Source organism: Artibeus jamaicensis, unplaced genomic scaffold, assembly GCF_021234435.1.
Source record: "Artibeus jamaicensis isolate MK-2021 breed Jamaican fruit bat unplaced genomic scaffold, CSHL_Jam_final scaffold_537, whole genome shotgun sequence".
NCBI classification, from domain to species: Eukaryota; Metazoa; Chordata; class Mammalia; order Chiroptera; family Phyllostomidae; genus Artibeus; species Artibeus jamaicensis.
The window spans coordinates 20,884,544-20,906,839 of record NW_026522047.1 but is presented as its reverse complement, the minus strand read 5'-3'; the positions used below and the strand labels follow the sequence as shown (position 1 = coordinate 20,906,839).

The 22,296-nt window shown below is 45.7% G+C and overlaps 1 protein-coding gene across 7 annotated transcripts in view; it reads right to left on the bottom strand.

The window, feature by feature from the left end:
• The window catches only part of FHIP1A (FHF complex subunit HOOK interacting protein 1A), a 200,286-nt gene that overhangs the window by 38,724 nt on the left and 139,266 nt on the right, over positions 1-22,296 (bottom strand). For all 7 annotated transcript variants that reach the window (XR_008390250.1, XM_053658217.1, XM_053658221.1 and 4 more), the window contains one exon: positions 20,984-21,070. Coding sequence is in view for 6 of the 7 variants with exons in the window: in XM_053658217.1 (XP_053514192.1) it covers positions 20,984-21,070 (87 nt within the window). In the remaining variant the exon portion in view is untranslated. The remainder of the gene's footprint in view (positions 1-20,983; positions 21,071-22,296) is intronic.

Here is a 22,296-nt window from a genome sequence, read left to right as displayed (position 1 = left end):
AAACACTTCAACCTACAAATTGAATAATCTATGTAAGGAATATAGCACTCTGTTTGGAGCACTCTATTCTAAAATCCAGTAAATTTTAGTCATTAGTAAAAACAAAAGTAAGTTAGCCTGCCCTCACATTTGAAGTGGTGGAGAAAGGTTGTCTTCTCAAAACTCAATTTTCTTCCCTACTCTGAAATGCTCACGTAGCCTGTCAGCTCTTTCCTTCCCAGACGACGTCCACTCCCTTTTTCAGTTTTCTTAATGCATTTCTCCCTCCTTTAAGATTGCAAAGTTACCGCCGAAACGACTGTCTGACCTACAGTGTGAATTCTCAAAGCACCTGGTGCACCGGTAGGTACTCAGAGAGTAATCAATAAATGTGTCAAGAAGGAAATCAGCAGCCCTGTAACTAATAAAAACACAACCCATGTTGGGATGCCTTCATTAGCAAGGTAGATTAATTTGACAGTACATGAACAGCAAGAGGAAATTTTTCTTTACAGTGAACAACATTTCATTGAAAATAGCGAGCCTAACTGATGTGACGCTCTTGAATGAAGGCAACCCAGTCAACAGATCTTTTGTGCGGGGTGGGATGCTCCCTCAGGCTTCCCCCTAATTTCTCTTCTTGATTAATAAGACAACACTACTGAGTTCTGATGAGACTGACCTTCAACCCAACAGTAGAGGGGAAATGATTTATGGGCCAGAGTCTCAACCAGCAGCCCCTCTAGAGTGAGATGCCTGAGGACCATTATCAGAAGGTGGCATCTCACGCCTGCCACCCTCGCCCCCAACTCAATCTGCCTTCTGGGTTAAATGGATCACTTGGGGGGGGGTGGAATTTTATACACAGACCTATAATGAAGGCGAGTTCTGATGATAAAAGACAGATTTCACTCCTGGCTTATTGTCCGTGGGAGACAGAAGAACCGCAGGACAATGGAAGACTGAGAAGGCCCAGAGATGCCTACCCCGACTAATTCAATAATCCCAGTCTTTCTGCTCCTTTTCCTCTGTCACCCCAAACCCACTCATCCTCTGGCACCAGATGCTCACAGGGCGAGGCACACGGAGCAGTATCCTGCTGGGGTCGTTCTTTCTCTGTCTCACCTGGCGGGCAAGTCAGACACCAACAACATGGGGAGGCAGGCCCTTGAAGAAAGTCAGTGTGGGCAAAAGAGAACCACACTAAGAAGGTAAAATAAGTGGACTGTTAACTTCCTTGCTGTTTTCCTTGCTTTTTTGTTTTCTTTTGACTACTTACAGAAAAACTTGCAGGGCATTGGTTGCTGGTAAATTGTTCAAGTTCTCTTAGGAGGGTAGCGGGAAAGCAGAAAAGATTCAAATCAACCCTCAGACCAGATTCCCCCTCCCCTCTGTACACTCATTTCCAAGGAGAACAGCACCTGGCCACCTTAGGTCAGGCAGGGCTCGTGGGAGTTCTCTGGGAATCTCCCTGAGTTCTGTGTTTTTCTGTGTACTGAGGGTGGCATCCCTCCCATCTTTTCATAATTCTGATGCTGAAGAACCAAGTCTTTGGTACGGCATTATTTTCTGCACACACTTGTTAAAATTGAAAAGAAAGAAATCTAGTTTTCCATTTCAAATCAAAAGACGAGGTAAGCCTAATCTATAACGCTAATGTCTCTCCCCCACAGTGGGAGAGAAGTGCCGTGAAGTACGAAGAGAGGTCAGCAACGAGGAGGCTTCCGGTACCTGAGCTGGTTTGGACTCTAAAATGCACTGTGCGTGTGTTAAGAAAATGAATCCAGTTTTGTCTCCTAACTTCTATTATTTTTAAAGTAGTAAAAACTTGGCGAGAAGAGCTCTGCCAGGAGGAGACAGACTAGTCAGGTCTAGGGTCAAATGGTCAAGGCCACTGCTAGGCTTCCTGGGATCCAGCCTATGAGCCCAAAACCAGCGCACACAGGGCATCCCTGCAAATTTGTAAAAGGGTCCCTCCCAGGGCAGAGTAGCTGCCCAGGACCATAAGCTGGTAAGTAGATGGCTTGGCCAGAGCAGAAAGTACCTTCTGCCAACTAGCTAAGGGTGCCCTTGCTGTGGGTGGACTCAGACTGTGCCCGGCACACAGTCTGGTGAACAGAAGGGGAACCTCGTCTCTCCCACCGCCCCCTTGGCAGGGCACCTGTGCAGTGCACAACCCGGACAACCCAGGACCTGTCCAGCCGGTGTTTCTCCAGTAATTACAGTCACAGAAACGTCTAGCTTCCCACCATTAGAAACAGAATGTCGTCCTTGGGAATAAACCCAACTTTATAGCTAAAAACAACATATCCCTACTTCCTTTGCGTCTAGATGTGGCCTTATATATCCTAGCCAGTGAAACGTTAGCACAATTGGTGTATGAAACAGGGAAGGATCGTTAAAGTGCGTTTCCTTTTCCATGAAGGAGTTTTCTGTTATCCAGAGTAACCCTTAGGCAAACTGATCCAGTGTTTTTCTCTGAAAATAAGGATGATTTGCTTTGTCAGTAAGTTGCTGTAGAGATCTCACCCCCAGGGAACAGAACAGTGCGTGGCATATACTGGGCGCTCGGCATTTACTTGTTGAGTGAATTGAATCAACAAATGAGTGTTTCCCATCAAGAGAAGAACAAATAACATTTGCAGGCCATTACAATAAAGCAGAAATGTCATGTCAAGACTAATCTCACAACCCACTGTCCAAATAATCCTCCGAAGCATGAGAACAGTGTCTTTCAAACTTTTAAAAATCGTGACCCATTGTAAGAATTACACAATAATACACAATATTTTCAAACTTTAAAAAATCGTGACCCACTGTAAGAATTGCACAATAATACACAATATTTACCATTGTTAAGTACAATACAGTGGACTTTCTGATATTCTGTATCCTGTTTTTAAGTGCTAACTGGCACCTACCAAACTGACTTTTTGATTCATTAATGTGACAAGATTCAGTGTTTGAAAACTACTTTAAATATAATATATATGTGTGTGTGTATATGTATATTATATGTATGTATATGTATAATATGTATCATTAACTTACTTATCTGTTAACTTTTCTGTTAATAAACACAGGTCAATACTAAAGCTAAATTATTTCACTGAAAACCTAAAATATTTAAAATTTAATGGAAAGAAACCGTGGTAGAAAGGACCAAAACACTGTGCTTGTCGTGTTGCCCATTCTTACATAACAGTGGCATATGATCACCTGTGTCTCAGAGGCCTCCACGGCATGAAACAAATACTGCCTCTGCCCGGGAAAACCTGCCTGGGACACCGAGGAGCCGAGGGCTGGCCGGCCCTTCTCCTCCCGTCTCAGCTCCTGCTCTCGCGGCACCTGGCACAGGTCCGCACGCGGCAGGACCAGGTTGTCCTCCCTCCAAGTCTGGCTCCTCGCTTTCTACCCTGGAGAGGTCAGTACTTACATTAGCTGTTCCTTCTCTTTGCTGATAAGGGAAAGCAAATGAGCTTCCTTTTCTAAGCTGGAATTCTCCGAGTGTACAGATAAAAATTTAAGAGAGAAAAAGCCATCACAGGCCAGTGGAAAATGGACTGCAGTGAATCTGTATAAAATACTTGTGCTTTAATCCTTAGTATCTGGTGACCTTGGGCAAGCGCTCTTTTCAGATCTCAACTGCCACAGCCGTGAAACAAGCCTGGTGTCTGGCGCGCCATGCAGTCTGGCACGGGAAGCTCACACGTGTGAAGAAGGTTCACGATGAGATTAGGGCACAGCTTCTGTCAAAGTGCCTTCCTCCTCGGACTGTGGTGAGAACACAAAGAAGTGAGGCCCTGCGAGGTAACAGAAGAACACTCTGGGACACTGAGAGGACGTCCTGATGTAAATGTAAGGCTGCCATGTAAACCTGCTGTGGATAAAGCAACGTGAAAGAACTAAACCATCCCCTACGTCACATCCTCGAGACCTTCCTGTTACTGTACTGACAGACTCTGAATATTTCTGTTCTAATCGTGAGTCTTCCTGTTCTCACCTGTAGAATGATGGCGTTGACCTAAGCTCTCGGCTCCAAAAATCTGAGATTCTCTGATTCCATGTCAATGACGTCAAACAAAAGCTAATTTCAGTTCTTCGCCTTGTTAAGTTTATCTCCCAGCATAAGCAACACAGAACTCTAATCTAATGTAGTAATGAGGGTGCTGGCCACCGTCTTTCAATACATTTATTTAACCAACTGCATAACTGAGTGATTCTCCTGTGTACAATATACTAGCAGCTGAACATATACAACAGAAGTACCCTCCACGGTCCCAGTGACAGCTCAGTGGCGAAAGAGAGAAATCAGGGTGTACTTAACTGCAAGCCCTTCAGTCCACCGTGGGGGCTCTCCTGGGACTTAACAGATGAATATGTTTTGGGCAGACAGGCACGAAGTAGAAAGAATAATCCAGCAGGAACATGGTAATAAGACTGGAGGACAATGAGGATCTTGCCCTGACTTCCGGTGGCATTTGAAAATCACGGAGAAGGGAGGTTGATGGCAGAACAGGGTCCCATTAGGAGCAATTTTCAAAAACCACTGAAGGAGACTGGATTCTCTTCTGCAAATAATAGGGACCTGTTATAGGTTCTTGAGCATGGAAATGATGATTAAACTACCCCTATTTATTTTTAAGAAACGAATAACTACTTCCAAATTTGCTAGAATTTAGAAAGGTAGGATTTTTGTACATCTGATAGAGAATTGGAGTGTTTCCTCCCACTTGCAGCCCCCCCCCCCGCCAGAGCTCTGACCTCTCTCCACCTCCCTCAGTAACTCACCCTGTGGGGAGCAGTGGGCGGGACTTGTCATTTCGATTAGCCTGTCCCCTCCTCTCTCTCTTTTTTGCAGGGAGCCAGGCTGCCAGCAGGAAGTACACATTCTTCTCTGCCCCTCCCCCCACTGGCTCGGTGGTGTACCTGGGCAGGTTAGTCTAATTCGGGGCTACACTGTTGGGAAATCTTGCCCACGGATATAAACCCTAAGCTCCAGCATCAGTTTAATCGGTAACAAAGGGACTCTTTCAGGCCTCTGTCTGTCTCGCTCTTTTCTCATAATCCATATCCTGTCAGAACTCCACTTCGTACCTCAATGAAAACACACCGGGCTTTTCCGAAACTGCAGTGCAGGCCCCTCAGCTTTGCATATTCGGTTTGCTCTGAATCATACAAAGGCTTTACCCTCCCAGCCCAGGGCTTTGGGACATGGTGCTCACTGTGCTCCAGACACAGGCTGACTTCAGCACGAGGCCAGCAGGGCGGCACACAGGCAGCCCCACCAGGTGACGCGGCACGGCGATCAGCACTGATGGCCGCTGCAGCTGGGTCCTCACCACCTGCCAGGCGGGCCCCTCCCCACCACCCTTAACCACATCTTCCCTCTTCCCTACTAACCCCCTTCCACACTTTAAATAAAAATTCATATTCTTTGCCTTCTAAGGTGAGTAAGCAGGATACACACAAGATGAATGATCAGTAAGATGGGCTCTTCTAGGGAACAACTATTGCATTTTAGGTGGTTAATATGTGATGAGACTCAGTGAGATGCTGCTTGAATGAAGATGAACACTGAGTCCACCTTTCCCAGCTGGGACCTCTGTCAACATCCCATGCCCATTCTCAACCCCCCAGAAGGACAGGCGGACACACAGGCCAGGAGACTACTTACACCTCAGGCACCTTTCCAAAGGAGGAAAAGAAGTAAACTATTATCATCACTAATTATTACTGCTATTAATAATAGTTCTAGAAAGAGCTGCCATTTATGGAGTCCCAGTTCTGTGTCAGGCGCTGGGTTAGGTGCCTCACATACATTACCTGGGTTAACTCCCCGTGGCCTGCTAAGACAGGCGTTAGAGTTCTCATCTGACAGATGAAACTGACCCTCAAAAACTCCCGCCGTAAGTACACAGGAAGCAGCAGGGCCCAGAGTCATCAGAGTCCAGGTCCACCTGAAACCAAATTCCGTGTCCTTCCTGCCATTTCAACACAAGAATTCTAACAATTCCTTCACACTCTCATCCCCGGCCCTCTGAAAATAGAGCAGAAATACCTCAAAACTAAATAATTGTATCAACCATGTGGACTGATTAAGGTCAAGGACACTGTCTTCCGCTGTGAGAGTTAAAATTATAGCTTTTGAGGTATTTATGCCCATATCTGCCCTTGCCCACCCCATCCCTCCTCCAGCCAATCCAGCTACATTTCATCGGTGCAAGCTGCTCTCAGCGACAGATCAGGATGTTACTCCAGAGAACAGCTTCTCCAAACAACTCCCTGCACACCTTCCTCCTGGAAACCACAGCAAGAAGTGAAATTCATTGTAAGCCAACGAAAGAAAAAAATGCTCTTAAAACCAGCATGGGAAAAAAAAGATGTAATGTGAGACGCTGACTCTCCTACCATCAGGGGACAAGTGCCAACAACACAGAATCAATGCTCTCGGATGAGCACAACTGCAACAATACATTAAACTGCCACACACAGAAGCACTGACTTCTGGCCCTCACTCACTGCTCCTGGCTGTCCCGGAAGAATCCCCCTCCTGGGACTGAGCATGCAACAGACTGACTCCACCAGCTCCAACCAGAGATGTAAGCATGGAATCACTTAGGTGCACTGATAACTTTCATTACTTCAATCATAAAACAACGCAACTTCTGTCCCCAAGGAGAACACAGGTTTCCAAATATGCATCTCCAATGGTCAGACCTGATTTGGAATCCACTGGTGCATGGCACTTGGAAGGATGTGCAATTGTGGTTCTCAACCCTGGCTGCACCTTGGAATCACTGGGGCAGCTTTTAAAGAGACCCGTGCTCACGACCCACTTGGATCCAGGGAAATTGAAATCTTCACAAGCAGGGCCAGGATTCCCTAACTGATTCTATCACAAGGGCCTACTACCACAAAGGATGATCCTCCTACATGAGGGCTAAGGTGCCATTAAAAATATTTCAGCTGATAGACTGACAAAAGTTTAAAAAAACAAAAGCCACCAGGTTGACCAGTACTCTGTAGATTAAAAGCTGACCAATAACATTCTTCCCAAAGAAAACTCGGGCCCGGAAGGTGAGTGAGCATTCCAGAGCACAGGGCCAAGTCAGTGGAGAGATGGCTCAGTCATCAGTTACCCCACTTCCTGGGGGCCACCTTCTGCCACCGGATGCGTGAGATGAGTATGTTGCAGAGTTTATGAAGAGATTTAAAGACTCTATGGAAGGAAAACAAAGTGGTAATTTGGAAACTTCCAAAAACTTCCTTTATCCAGTTGGGTAGTAGGTACTGTTTATTATTGAATAGTACATTCATTGCCCAAATGAGTACTGTGGGATTTCCCAGGAATAATAGCAGGATTTGACTCATTCTCATCTATAATGGGAGGGCCCCATTACAGAGCAGTTTATGTTTGAATTAACGACCAAAAGAATCCAAGCACTGGTTGAAAAATCAAGGTAGAGATATTGCCCATTTCCTTGCCCTCCTTCTACCACTAAAAGGGAAGGAGGAGGACAAGAGGAGGGAGTCGCTAGGTCCTTGTTTTCAGCACGTTCAGGCACGAAGTAACCCCACCACCGTTCTGGGCTGTCGACCCCACTCTTGTGATATGAAGAAAGGAGTGCATGTGCGAATCTACAGATTAATGACATGAAAATACTCTTCCTTTCTTCTTTTTCAAGTAGAGCCGCCAAAAAATCAGACCCCAGAGCCTCCTGGATCCACTAGATGGTGCAAGCTCCCCTTTTGGAGCCTCCGGAGCTGGAGAGGCTGGAGCAGGGCAGCGGAAACTTCCTATGGGCTCCCCCAAGCAGCCCATGCATTGCAGAGGAGCCTTGAAAGGAAGGGGATTTGCTCCCTAAGAAATCTTTCCATTTTCAATTAACAAAAGCATAAGGAGAATATTTTTCTCCAGAATTCTGCATTGGAAGCTCAGGAGTTAAGTTATGCCATAGAAGGAATCATGGAACTAAGATTTACTTCAGAGCAGGATCATGAAAAGTGATGAGACTAAGGCCTCAAGACTTGGGGATTTGGGTTTTTGGTCCAAGCTCAGCTGGTACCAGTTGTGTGAGCCTGGGCAAGTCACTTAACCTCTGTGGTCCTCGATGTCTTTCTCTGAAAAATGAGGAGGAGCTGGGACTAGACAATCTCTGAAATTATGTCTAGCACTAAAACGCTGTGGGAGCACAGCATACTATGTTTCTGCCTCCAATTTAATCTCTCCATGTAGACTTAGGAAGAACTTTAAACCAAGGTATTAGTAACTCATTTACTGGAAAAAATGAGAGGCTACTGATTCATTTACTGGGAAACATTTATGGGTGCCTATTGGGTGCTAAGCATTGGGCTAACACTGCGTCAGGAAATAAGGACACAGGATCAAATGAGAAAGTCCCCCACCCTCACTCCACATAGAGCATCTCTATGACATTGAAATCAAATGGGCTTTCCAACTCCAAGCTCCTAAATTCTTACAGCATGATACCATCAAAGGAAAAACCGGACAGCTAACTCTACTAGTTCTGGTAAAGTATTTAACACAAATATAAATATCACACACACTTATTCACATAGTTTGATGTCTTGATAAATAATTATGGCATGACGTGTTGCCACTTATAGACAACACAAGCCAATAGCGGAAAGTTTGCCCACTTCACACAATTCCATCTCTACATTTGGAGAGCACATTTCAAACATGAATCTTAGAGCCATCTCTGACCCTCCACCAATTTTTTGTTTGTATCCCTTCTGCTTTTTCCTATAAAATATCTGTATCTTCCTTTCTATGTTTCCAGCAATATCCGTCTCAAGTCATTTCTCTGCACTTACATAACAATAATGATTGTCCCCCTTTCAGCAGTAGCCATCTCTCGCCAGCGCCAAACACCCCTCCCCTCCAACAGCTCCCTTTCCTCCCGGCTCCACGCCACCCCGCAAGTGCCAGCTGTCAGTCAAATATCAGGTCATCAACCTGGCTGGACCCCAACAGCTCTACACTCTCTAATCTCTCCCTGGCTTTCTGCTCTCACTCCTGCACATGTGCTCTGCATGCGCACACACCCCTACCTAGTTACCGTATCTATGTCCACACACTCACTTATCTAGAAACCATAAAAACACCTATTATGTGCAAGGGGGTGTGCCACACATGCTGCTATGATATCAGTTCACTGGCTGAATGAATGAGCAGATAAGCGTGGTCTCTCCTCTCCTGCTGTTTTCCACCTGCTAGGAGAAGTAACACGTCAGACCCATAAGGATCATAAGAGAGTAACCTTTGGGTGTCACATGAGTGATACCAACCAAACTCCGAAAAAGTGAAGAGTAGTTGCCTACTTCTGGCTTGATCAGGAAGACTTTCAGAAGGAGGTGGCATGTGGCCTGGACGTTGAAGGATAAGGAAGATTTCGACGAGCAGAGCTGGAAGAGAAAGGCGCCTTGCGTAAAGGGAGAACCTAAGTAGAGGCATTTAACTAGAAGGCCAGTTCACACTCACTGGGTAGCAAATGGTCCAGGGTGGCTGGAGAAGTGAGCCTGTGAGAGGAGGGGTCTGTGAGTCTGTGAAAGTTTGGGATCCACCCAGGAAAAAGTTAAAACAACTGATCTCTATAAAGTCAACATCTCTATTTCTCTTAATACCTTGATGTCTGTAGTTCTCAACTGATTTCCTCCTGGCAGTATGCCACAGTTTATATCACTACAGATAAAATAAGAGTAGTACTGTATAGTATTACACATCAATGAAAAGACTGCTCAGCCATCTAGAATTGTGATTTTTCTAACAGGTATATAATAAGAACAAAACCAGTAATAACAGAGTTAACACACACACAGCACTTACTCTCCGCCAGGCACCATGTTTACAGTATCAACTCCATTCCATCATCACGTCTTCTGCAAGGCAGGCACTGTCACCATCACCCCCCCATACTTTACAAATTAGGAAAGCGGCTCAGTGAGGTTAAAGGTCCCACCCATGGGCACACAGCTGGCAAGAGGCAGAGCTGGACAGACACCCTGGCAGCCCGACCCTGAAGTCCACACTGTATTAAACCCTTGGCAAAGAACATATGTACTGGATACCACAACATTGAGGGGTTATATCAATGAATAAATTAGCCTTCCCTTTTCTGTCTACTTACTTAAGTCTATTTACTTAGGCCAGTGTGTTTGTCTGTTTGCTTTGGCATAGCATTAGATCTAGCATCCTGGAGATACTCCAGGCATGGTCACAGAGTTCCGTAAGAACGAGCAGCGCTCAACATCAGTACAGGAAGGGGAACAGGGATGCCCCAAAGGCACCATGAGGCTGGCTTTCGGCCCGGGTGATGATATTGTGGATCCTATGGCCAATTAATTCTCTGTTTGTTCTGTGAATATGCAAAACGGGAGCAAAGATTTAGGTTTCCATCCTTGTAACAACATGCCCTGGTCTCAGCTGAAAACACACTATATGCCCTATTTGGAGCCACGCTGTCTACAAAATCAATTTAAAGAGACAGTGTTTAAAGTAGGCTAGAAGCTTAGCATGAGAGTGTAGATATTAATTACAAGATTTTTCTTTAGGGAAACAAAAAGAAGTGAATGTCCCAATAGCTTCTACGATGACCTATTTCCACACTCTCGGAGGCTTTCCACTGTGAACGGTACACATTTCATCACGTTCCACAGCTGATCCACAGGTGGTAGCACTGGACAAACCACGGACTCTCTTGGGCTTTTCTATATATTGAGGACAGAAAAAGTATGTGTGTATATGGATCTGAACATCTGTGTGCAGCATCTCTCCACTGAATATCCTGGAATATGGAAAGTAATGAGGTAGCAGTCACCGGCAAGGCCATGTTTACTGTGTGAGCTGCAGCTACAAGGGGCACTTGTTTTCCCTCCCGCCGGCAGCACCTCGGCTCTGGTGGGACTGGGGCCGCGGTCGAACAATGCTCTTCCGCGGTCTCCTTACAACATGCTGTGATGTACAGGATGTCCGCGGGCAGCCAGGATTCCCACTGCCGCGCTGACAGCATTTGCGCTTGAGTTTTTATGGTAGCGATATCACTCACTGTCCACCTACTTGACAGCATCACACAGGAGAGCGACGTTGATGTCATCGTTAATAATGGCACCTGTCCGGCATCCTGAGCAAGGGGAGGTGCTCCCCTCAATCAGACACTGCACACACATCAGGGGCAAAAACACATTCTCAGAACCGATGGGAACCCAACAGTCTCCCTTCACTGCCAGCCTTAAATACCGCTGCTACCAAGTCCTTCAGTTTCGCTGAGTGTTTTGACCTACGTTATCTGTTTGATGGCTAAGACAGCCCCCAAGGGAAGCAGGGCAGACTGCATCCCCGTTTTAATCCCTCACTCATTTGGGAAAGGCTCCATGCTCCCCAAAGTGCCATCGTCCACCCCAGCATCTGATGTTCCCCAGCCCTGGAAGGCCGGCACCGTGGGGTTACTTACTGCACATGAAAACACCAGATCCTTAACCAGGTTAAGACCATTGAGATCACACACAAAGCTAGGACCCCTGTCTTCAGAATCCTTGGTCAGCATTTAAACAGCTGAGGTGCCAGCAGCAGGATGCAGATCCGTGTGATCCTACAGGGTGGTCCTTGGAGCACCTGGGTTTGCTGGTCGGGGGGTGACCCCGGGGCCTCAGCCCTGCCTCCTCGATCAGACTCACTGGCAGGTGGTAGTTCTCAGGGAGCAAGTGCCCAGGGAACTGTCTTTGCACGTGTAGGTGTCAGAACCTCCAGCATTGAGAATTAAAATAAGTAGGAAAATAACTCGAGGAACCACTGAGTTGACATCACATTCTGAGAGAAATGAGGAAAGAGTAAATCCAAAGTCATGCTGTCTATGAAATAATGCACGGATGTGTTACGGGACAAAGAGCAGGTTATCTGAAGTCGAAACATTTATAGCACTAAGAATAGTAGAAAATTCACTGCCCAGTAATACACGGTATCAAACAAAGGAGGTTGAGCTCAGAGATTCAGCTGGTCAATAGTTAATACGTGTTCAGCACTAAGTGCCAGAGACAATAAGCACGTAAGTGCCGTATCTCATTTATTCTTCACAAGAGCCCAGTAAGATGGGTGTTAGTGCCCATAGACAATAAAAACTAGCAGATGAAGGAACTTGCCACAGTCACATTGCTGGTTAAATAGCAAAAAGTCAGAACTCAAACTAAGTCTCTCTAACCTCAAACTTCATTTTTTAAAATGTTAATTATGCTGCTTCCCAAAATTGTATTAATCAAATATAATGCATTAACTGGACGTATTAGATGGCACATACTAATTTTCAGTTTTCAATTAATAAATCAAGTATTTCAAGTCAAAGACTCTTATAACTACCACTAAAATATCCTAGGCCTACAAAATACCTGGCTCCCATTGGATAGAGCAGTTATTAGTTTAGGCTGACTAGAGCCGGCCTGCTCGATAGGATTTTTCAACCAAGTTTAACAGTGCCACTGCCGTTCCACATTGCACAGCCGCAGGCCCGAGGCAGGACTGGGCCTTTTCATTACCTCCTTCAACTGCCATCACTGGAGGCTACAGTGATCCTTCTGCCTGGCCCCTCTGCTCCCACCGCATTCTTCTGTCTACATTTGGGGTAACCGAGGAGACAGAATGATTGTTTGGGCCCGGCCATTGGCATCCCGGCTCCTCGGTCGGTCACAGCTGGGTCTCCAGCGTCCAGTGGGGACCACAACACGATGTGAGCTTGAGGTGGCACCAGGTGCACTGGTGCTCCTGCTGAGCCCAGGCTCCACACACGGAGCGCAGTCTCCCCAGCTGCCAGGCAGCAGCGGCTTCTGTAAGAAACAACAGAACTTCCCCAGGGCATCCTCAAGACCCTTTCACTTGGCGCCAGATCAGCAGCCTGTGGCCCCGGTGGTCACTGGGGCATGCTTTCAGCAAAGTGGAGGACAGAGTTGCTTAAGTGACTTGTCTACTCCAGCCACCGTAATAAAGTTCCCCATGAACAAGGAGAGCTCAGCAGCATTGCAGGAAAAGGATCAGGAGCCAGGAAAAAACAGAGCAGGACAACATTCGGGGGCCTTCAGTCAAACACCTTGGGCCAATAATCTAGGGAACAGGTTTTAAAAAGCAAATTAGCTGAAAAGCTTAAGTAGAAATGTGGAACGGAGGGACGAAAACACTATCCCGCTCTAGTTTTTAGTAGAGTCCTCCCCAGAGCCAGAGTCTACTGGAGAACCTCCATAATCAGGAAAAACTATAACAGATTTAGCAAAGAACCACCAGATTTGGAAAATAAAACCTCAGAGTGCCAGGGCCAAGACGGCATCCTAGCTCCAGGGCTCTGATCCCTCCTTTCTTCCAATCTCCCACTGAAAGGAAGGACCTGACCAATGACATTTAACAGCATTCGTGGAAACCAGACCGAAAACTGCAAGGTGTTTTTCATAGGAAGTGATGCAGATGACAGCACAGTGACATCGTGCTCAGCATCCAAAAACGCAGCAGGAAGTCTGTCCAAAGAGCAAGCAGGGGAGCTGCCGTTACCCTCCTGCCACCCAAAGCCCCTCCACCGGCTCCCAGACTAGAGATGGAGGAGGAAAGACGGATGGAAGTGGAGCTCAGCAGGTGACAGGCTGCTCTGGACACTGAAACCAGCAGGACCTAGGGGGTTAAGTACTCCGCCTGTAAACTCAACACCCAATTATAGCTCACTAACATTTACTAATGATGATCATTTGAAGATTGTATTAAATTGCTCTTAAAATTTTCAGTCACTAGTTTCATGGGGCATACAAGTCAAAAATACCCAAATGGGCTCTAAAGGGGTCCCAGCCACTCCCACCCACAGACACATTAATAGCAAGCAGGTGACTCACATGTGTGGCTGCTCCCACACTCTCAAAATTTCCATCCTTTCTTCTCTAGTCTCCCAAAAAAACCCTCCATCCATCAACCTAAGTCAATAAGCCATGAATTACTGAGCTCACGGGATATTGCTCATGAATATGTATGTGTATGTTTGGAAGACAAGATTGTAAAACAAATGGGCTCCTTTGTGGCTTCCGGGAACCCAGCACGCAGGCCGCGGAGGGCGGGTCTGACAAGCGCCTGACATTAATTCTACCCGTGTCCCCTGTTCCAGCACGGTTGCAGCATGCAAGGCATGGTGGAAAATCAGTTTTTCTGGAAGATTTTTTTTGCTTCTGTTTTTCCAGGCACACCTATACGGAATAATTTGCTGAAAGAAACACAGCTGGCTGCTCTTTGCAAAAGCCAAAGGGATAGGCTTTCTTTGAGGTCACAGTTATTACTGCCAATGCCTGTGAGGTGACGGCAGAAAGGGACGGTGTGTGGTTATTTCTCCCGCCGCCCATCCCTTCGACACCCTCAGTGCCCCCGCCTTCAACTGCTACGGGTAGCCCCAAATTTCTTGCTTAATTTGTTGCCAATCTCCAAATAAAGAAGCCAACATAACCCACAAAAGAGGACCATCCTGTTTCACAGGACACAAAACTGAAATAAAATGACTGAGCCCAGGCTGCTATTTATGTAACCCGTACCCCTCCAGACACCCTCCGGTCCCTACTTTCTGTCCCCACTGGAGCCACCTCTGTCTGCTGGTCTCCAGCCAGCCCCCTGTTCCTACATAACACCGCTGGACAAAGGCAATGAGCCTGCCTTACTTCTGTTTTTGTCTGCCTGGCACAGCATGAGGGGTGAGTAAGAGGAAAGATTCAAGAAGAATCCATCATGGCTACTAGGCCAGGTAACTAGGAAAATGATGTTATCCACACACACAGATGAAGTGTGCAGAGGATGAGCTAAGGTAGCCTGGGGAGAAAGACATTGTGAGTTTGGCTTCTGATGGTCTACGTTTGAGGGGCACAGCGGGCCATTTGGAAAAAGAGACCCACCCAGCGGTTAAGCATTCATGCCGAGCAGATGCGCAGGCTCTCTGTAGAGTTAGAGATGATCCCAGGGGTTGATCGGTGGATGCCCCAGCCCTGAGCAAGTCCACGGGCAGGGAAGGACAGGAGAGAGTTGGGTCAGGACAGCAGACAAGGAGAACAGGAGAGTCTGGAGTGTGGATGTCAAGGGGAAAGGGAGGCAGCTCTTGTCAAGGAGTCAGAAGCCTCCGGTTTGTTTAAAAAGTGATTCTTTAAAATCCCAGTCTTTTAAAACAAGTATTAAGTGCAGTGAGTGATGCGGTGAGGGAAGGCCGGGCAGTTTTACGTCAGGGAGAGGCAGCTGCCGTTTGCAGGTGGTCTGGAAGGGTCCGTGGTGGGTGATGCCATACTCTAAGATGCTGACCCTGGTGAATAAGTGAGTGTGCCGGGTGCCCTCCCTGTGCCCCTCTCCCTCTCGTCTCCCTGCTCTGAGCCCCAGTGGCCCCACATGGACCACTTTTTGCCCCATGATTCCCCTACCGCCTGGTTTCCATTTGGGTTCACCCTACAGGCATCCAGCAGGACATCAGAGGAAGGGAGGTGAGTAAAGTTTTGCTATTTATTTTATTCTACTGACTTCCTCTTTGAGGGGCTGCCTCAGGTTTGGCTCTGACCCGTGACGTAAGTTCAGGGTTCCTGTCAGATGGCCTTTTCTACACAGGCCCCCGATCCTTAAGCATTCGGTCCTGGGGTGGTACCCATGGTAACCCCACCCAGACTATGGCCACAAATTCTTTGACATTCCTGTCATCAACAGGTGGGGTCTATGTGCTCCTGCCTGGAAAGTGGGTGACTACTATGAACAATAAAATAGGACAGGAACAACATGGTTTCACCTTCCAGACTGGCACGATCCACTTCCTGTCTCTTGGAGCCCTCGACCCACATACGGGAAGTCCAACTACCTGAGGCCACCGTGCTGTGAGGAAGCCCAAGCTACCCTGTGGAGATGCTTTGTGGAAAGAGGGCAAGAGGCAGAGAGAGAGAGAGAGAGAGAAAGAGAGAGATCCATCCAGCTCCAAGCTGTTTGGACTGCAGCCAGTGTACTCATCCCAGCTGAGCCCAGACCTCGTAGGACAGAAATGAGCATCCCCTCTGCAAGCTGCCCTAATTCCAGAACCTGGGAATTGTACTTTAGACTCATGATAAATGAATGTTTTAAGTCTTTAAGGTTGGGGGCAGCTTATCACACAGCCATAGGATCATTGAAACACCATCCTCTGGTAAGGAAGTCCCTCACTAGCCAACCTGAGTGTCACCTGTTCCTTCTGGGGCCCTGACTGATGAAACATGTGACAGTCATTGGGGCTGATAACTGCCTTCGATGTCTCTCTTCTGGAAAAGTGAAACTGCACTTGCCTCCGAGGTCGCATGTGGCCTGGGGATTGGATTTGCTTTGGACAATGAAATGTGAACAGAAATGACATGTGTCACCTCTAGACTGGAGCTTCAAAACCAGTGGGCCACCCACCATGGTTCCTCCCCTCTGACAGCATGACCAGTGATATCAGACTGTGCCGGTTCTATTGACCTGGGTCCCCGAGTGACGATGCCGTGGAGAAGAGCTACCTATAAGCCGCTCACCCCACTCCGCAGGTAGATAAGCCCTGCGAACAAAGACATTAACACTTGTTGTTTCAGCCCCTGAGATGCTGGTGGTGTTTGCGCCTGTCACTATGTCATCGTAGCAACAGATACAGGAAGTTCTTTTCTCAAACTAACCCTGACAAAAACATCCCCCTCCACAAGGGGAGCGCTGGAACGCCTGAATATTCTGCACCAAAAAAAGAAAGCACTATAAATTAAGCAAATATACATATCTATCTTTTCAACATCTATGATCAGGAAAACCACAGATATCGACCACGTGGGAACATGGTTGCCATGGAAACATGCCTGCCTCCTTGACCTCCATCTACCAAGATGTAAGTGACCCAGGGGCCTGTGGCTATGCTGCAACCTCAGCACGTGGCCCACAGGTGGCTCACAGCCCCTGGCTGAGGGCAGGCAGCCAGCCAGCTCTGGCGGACCTGTTTGGGGGCACCTGGACCTTGTCACAACAGTCTGGGACGCTCCCAGTCAGGTTCACACTACGCTGCACTTGCGTCAGGCTGGCCTGGCAGTCTGACAACGCCACAGCCAGCTGTCCCTACCTTGCTCCCTGTTTTCTCTCTCACCAGCACTTCCGCTGGCAAAACCCTCGCACTTGTGATCCCAACCTGCATCCGCGCCACTGAGAACTCAGACTCCCACAACCATGCCAATGAAAACGCAGCCTTGACAATTCAGCTTTGATAAATCAAACATACGGAGACAACAGAACTAGCTCATGCTGGACAATTAATGGCTGTCCCATTAGTCTAAAGTCATTAATAACTATTTTTGCGCAACATGATGTCCATGGCTATGGCTAGATCTAATTCCTAAATGACCTATATTAACATGGTATCATTTTCTTTAATGTGGCTTTTACAAAGTATGATTTTAACCTATCTCCAAAAATTCATCCTTCCCTAAATGACCAAAACAGGCTCCCGATCTCTTATCCCAAACCCTGCAGACCATGCATTTTGGAATTCAAAACCTCATCCTTTAGAAAAGCAGTATTACATCTGCCATACTTGACACAACCCAGCGGTCGGGAGCAGAGCTCTACAATCCAATGCATGAATATTTCTTCATAAAGCTCACAGACATTAATGCAAGTGAGATAAAAACAGCCCTGTGACTGTTCAGGCACACGTATGCCACCAGAGTCCAGCAAAGGTTAGGTTGTGTTGCCATATCAATGACTTAAAAAATTCCGTTTTCGGAGGTTTTTCAATTTTTGAGTTGTGAATAAGGGATTGTATTTCCACACTACAGAAAACTATGCAGCCCTATTTTTTTTTTAAGAAAAGCCAAACCAAACAAGAAAAACCCAGATACACCTTTGGGCTAACACAGGAGAACAAATGACCCCCCCACACACACACAGCGGAGCAGTGTGCACAGGAGGTGTGGCGTTCAACACGCGCAGGGTGGGAAGAGGAGAGGTGGAGGCCATCTGTCTTGTCAGGCACCCCCTGCTCCCCTCCTTTTACTGCCCACAACCCGTTGTAATGACTTAAGGAATGCTGTGGAGACACTGTTTATGAGTACTGACTGTGATGTGGTAGAGTTACTGAGTATGAATTTATTTATGTTATTTATGAGACAGAGAGACTAAATTCACCTCTGCAAACTGCCTGCGCTGATGGTGCAGAACTGGAATGTTTTGCATAAACTAGGGGCTGAGATAGCGCACCAAGGAAATTTACTAAGGGTATTAAATGAGGGTCTTCAGTCGAGGCAAGGGACCCAACATGGGAGAACTATGGACGGGAGCCCCTGCAGTAGACATGACACTCCCAGGTCTCCCTCCACATCAGAGGAGAGGGTACAGGCTCCAGATGTGACTGTCCCCACTGGGAATGCCTCAGGAAATGCCCAATTCTGGACTTCTTTCCTCTTGTTTCTGAGCCCCTGGCCAGCCATCCATACACTTTATCAACCACTCAGGAAGCCCAGAGCTGGAGGAGAGGCTGGCCACCTCCCCCCACCCCACTTCTTTCCTATGCCTTTAATTTTAAGTAGCAAAACACAAACAAAATAAAAAGATGAAGAGCAGGAATAAAAATCAATTAAGGAGGAAATATTCTCCCTAGTTGCTCAATAGCCCTAGGAGAAATGGTCCTCGATGAATAAAAGTTAAGGAGTCCTAATGAGGGATTGGAAATCTAATATGGTAATGTTCACTTTGCTCCGTATACTCAGTATTGACTGTATTTTTTCACAGTAAGCACACATTAAAATAACTGCATGATTTTCAAAATCTCACGTGAATCATGGGCATTACTGAGAACACTGTTAGTTACTAAACATAAAGCACTATTATTATTCTCTATGAACCACCATCTGAGAATGTACCAAGTGCAAGCACTTTGCCTGGCACTTTGACACACGCCGCTCCATTTGTGTGCTGTTTATTCAACCTCTAGATCTAAGGTACTATGCTTGGCACTGGATACCCCCGTGAACAAAACAAGGGTGAACCCTACCCCTAAGAAGCAGGCAAACTGCTGGGGAGACAGACATTAAGCAAGCCATTGCACACTTAATGATCTGATTCCCCTCGTGGCGAGCACTGTGAAGGAGACGCACGGCGACCGTCAGACCCTCACGGCAGCTCTCTGAGTGGGTCTCATCCTCAATTACAGATAAAGAGTTATCATTAATATTTGTACCCTTAAGGTGTGCTAATTATAAGGACATAAAAACACCGAACCAAAAATAATTTTATAATTATAGCTATTACGACAATGACTTGGGGAATTATTTTATAACAACCGGTCAATGAGGAAAAGGATGGAAAACACGTGCGAGAAAGTCTAAGCGTGTGAGAGCACATACAGATAACTCCTGCGGAGGATTTCCCCGGGGCTGTTGTGTTGCTCCGCAGAGGGAAATTCCTCCACGCAGCGGTCTGAGACCTTCACTCCAAACCCCCGTCCCAACCCCAGAACAGCAAGAGAGGAACAGAAAGACAACCTGGAAGCAAACACAAGGTCTGTATTTTCCAAAGATATGTTCCATATCAAAAAGACATTTTTAATTTACACCCTGACTGGTGTGGCTCAGTGGATTGAGTGCCGGCCTCAGAACCAAAGGATCAGGGGTTCAGTTCCCAGTCAGGACACATGCCTGGGTTGGGGGCACGTGAGAGACAACCACTCATTGATGTTTCTCTCCCTCTCTTTCTTCCTCCCCTTCCCTTCTCTTTGGAAATGGGTGAATAAAATCTTTAAAAAAAAAAAAGGAAAAGATATTTTTAATTTCAAAGACTTGGTTCCTTTGTGCCCATAAACCACTAAACCTAGAAATTTCAAAATTTTGATGTTCAAGCCACATCCAAGATTACCCCTTGAACCTAGAAATAATGTAAAATCCTAATCAGAGCAAGCACCCTGTTTGGAGAACACTGTCACTGTGCTCAAAAGGCACCAAGTGGCAAGACATGAACATCGCCCACCAAGACCTGCTGCTCTAAGAGACCAGGCATGCACAAAGGCTGGCTAGAGTTGTGATACTAACTGTGGTATGTGTGGTGTGGAATTATCTCGAAGGTTACATCTCCTCAAAATAAAATACTTTGAAAATTTGGGGAAGAAAAGAAAATAGATCCAGTGATCTAAACTAGAACTCCCCTCAGCATGTGCAGCCAGGCTTCAAAGCTGCCATAACCAGGCAATCTCGGATTCTGTAAGATGAGAGCCCAATGGTTCTTGGCAGGTGTGGAAAGGTGGGCATTCTACCAAAAAGCACTGATGAGTCGCTCCTCGCCTCTCACCCAACCCAGGCTGGCAAGTCCAATAACCTGACAAAGATCCTCTTGAGTACTATATATGTCTCTTTCCTTAGTGAAGAAAAAAGTTCTTAAAATTAGAATTCTAGGTCCATGGGTGTCTCCTGACAGCTCACAATGGAGAAGCTATCAGTTGACTTATTACACAGAATGAGAGTGTCACAGGGGATTCAGACCAGTGCTAATGAGACAGCCAACCTCGGACGGGACCTTAACTTGGCTTCACTTTAATTTTTTGCTGTCACAAAATTTTTATAATAAAAAAATTATGTTCTAAGAGATGGCAAATCTAAGGGACTTGTGCTACCAGCGCCCCTCTCCACATCCACAGGAAACCTTGAGCTCTCTAGGATAGACTTGGCCTTGAGTTCCAAGTAGCCACTAACCATGAACTACGCAGGCACAAGAGTCAGTCTATTTGTCAATCCTGGTTTAGACTATCTTACTTGCCATTCAAAATGCCATATTCTACGAGACCAGATGGATCCCATCAGACTTAAGTTGTAGCCACTGTTAAGACCTGTGTCTGACAATGGCTAAGTAATATGGATAGAGGGAGAAATCAGGCTAACATCACCATCAGGTCAGTTACACCAGGTTCACCTTCCTCAGTTTCCATCAGTTGTACCACAAACAAATGAAAGGTTACATCAGCCAATCACTGACCTTATGGAGAGCAGGAGCCAAGACTGGTACCAGGAACCCATTGTAAATATAACTTACAAGCTGATTACGAATCGAGGGATGAGCCACCTAAGGGAGAAAACAAGTAGTGAGGAAAAACACAAAGAATCAAAATTTTAGGTCTTCTCAAACATCAAACATTTCTGTGTACCCTCTGAATTCAAAAAAGAAATCCAAATTTTGGCCATTTATTTCACAGTTAAAGAATAATTCAGATTTTAAACCACCATGGACTTTTTCCAGATGGTTGGTTTCAGTATAAATAGCTTGGACTTTCAAATTTTTAAAAAGTGCCCTGGCTGGTGTAGCTCAGTAGATTGAGCATAGGCCTGTGAAGCAAAGGGTCACCAGTTCAATTCAATTCCCAGTCAGGGCACATGCCTGGACTGCAGACCAGGTCCCCAGTAGGGGACACATGAAAGGCAACCACACATTGATGGTTCTCTCCCACTCTTTCTCTTCCCTGTCTCCTCTCTCTAAAAATAAATAAATAAAATATGTTTTTAAATATTAAGAAAAAAATTTTAAGTGGCAATTTTAAGTTTCTGTTTTTAAAAAATAGACAATAAATAGCCTGAGATGTATAGGAGTCATAATATAAAATTCACAAGCTGAATAGTATAATTTTTACCCCATAACTTCATCTATGTCTCATCTCAACTTGGAACTAATTTAATATATATATAAATTATATGTTATATATATAATAATATATATAGTAAATTAGTTCCAAGTGTATGTATGTATAACTATCAAAATGGACAATTAAATACATTTATTTTGCTGGCAGAAAAAAATTTCTAATTTTGAAGGTGTATTTTCTGCTCCTCATTTTATTGTGGAGGAAGGTATTTAGGAAATCTTTTTGTAAAAAATAGATCCTATTCAAAGGCAGAAAACATTATCAGAGGTTAAAAAGAAAACTTCCTATATTTGATTTCCAAAATATATTTACCATGGATAATCCTTATTAATATCTTTTATAAGTAACCTTTTCAATAGTGCCCCCCAAAATGTTACAACTACCATATTTTGCCATGTAATAAATAATCTGCACCCTCATTTTTGTGTGCATCATGCATGACATTATTACATGGATGGGATGTAATCATTGTTCCCATGTATACCTTATCCTTATCTTTCCCTCAAAAATTTGGGCAAAAAAGTACACATTATACATGGCAAAATATGGTACATAGCCTCAATTTCAAAATATAGTATGAAATACATCACTTTCCTTTTCTTAACTATGACTATTAACTTTATTTTTCTTTGTTAAAAAATAGTCAAATAAA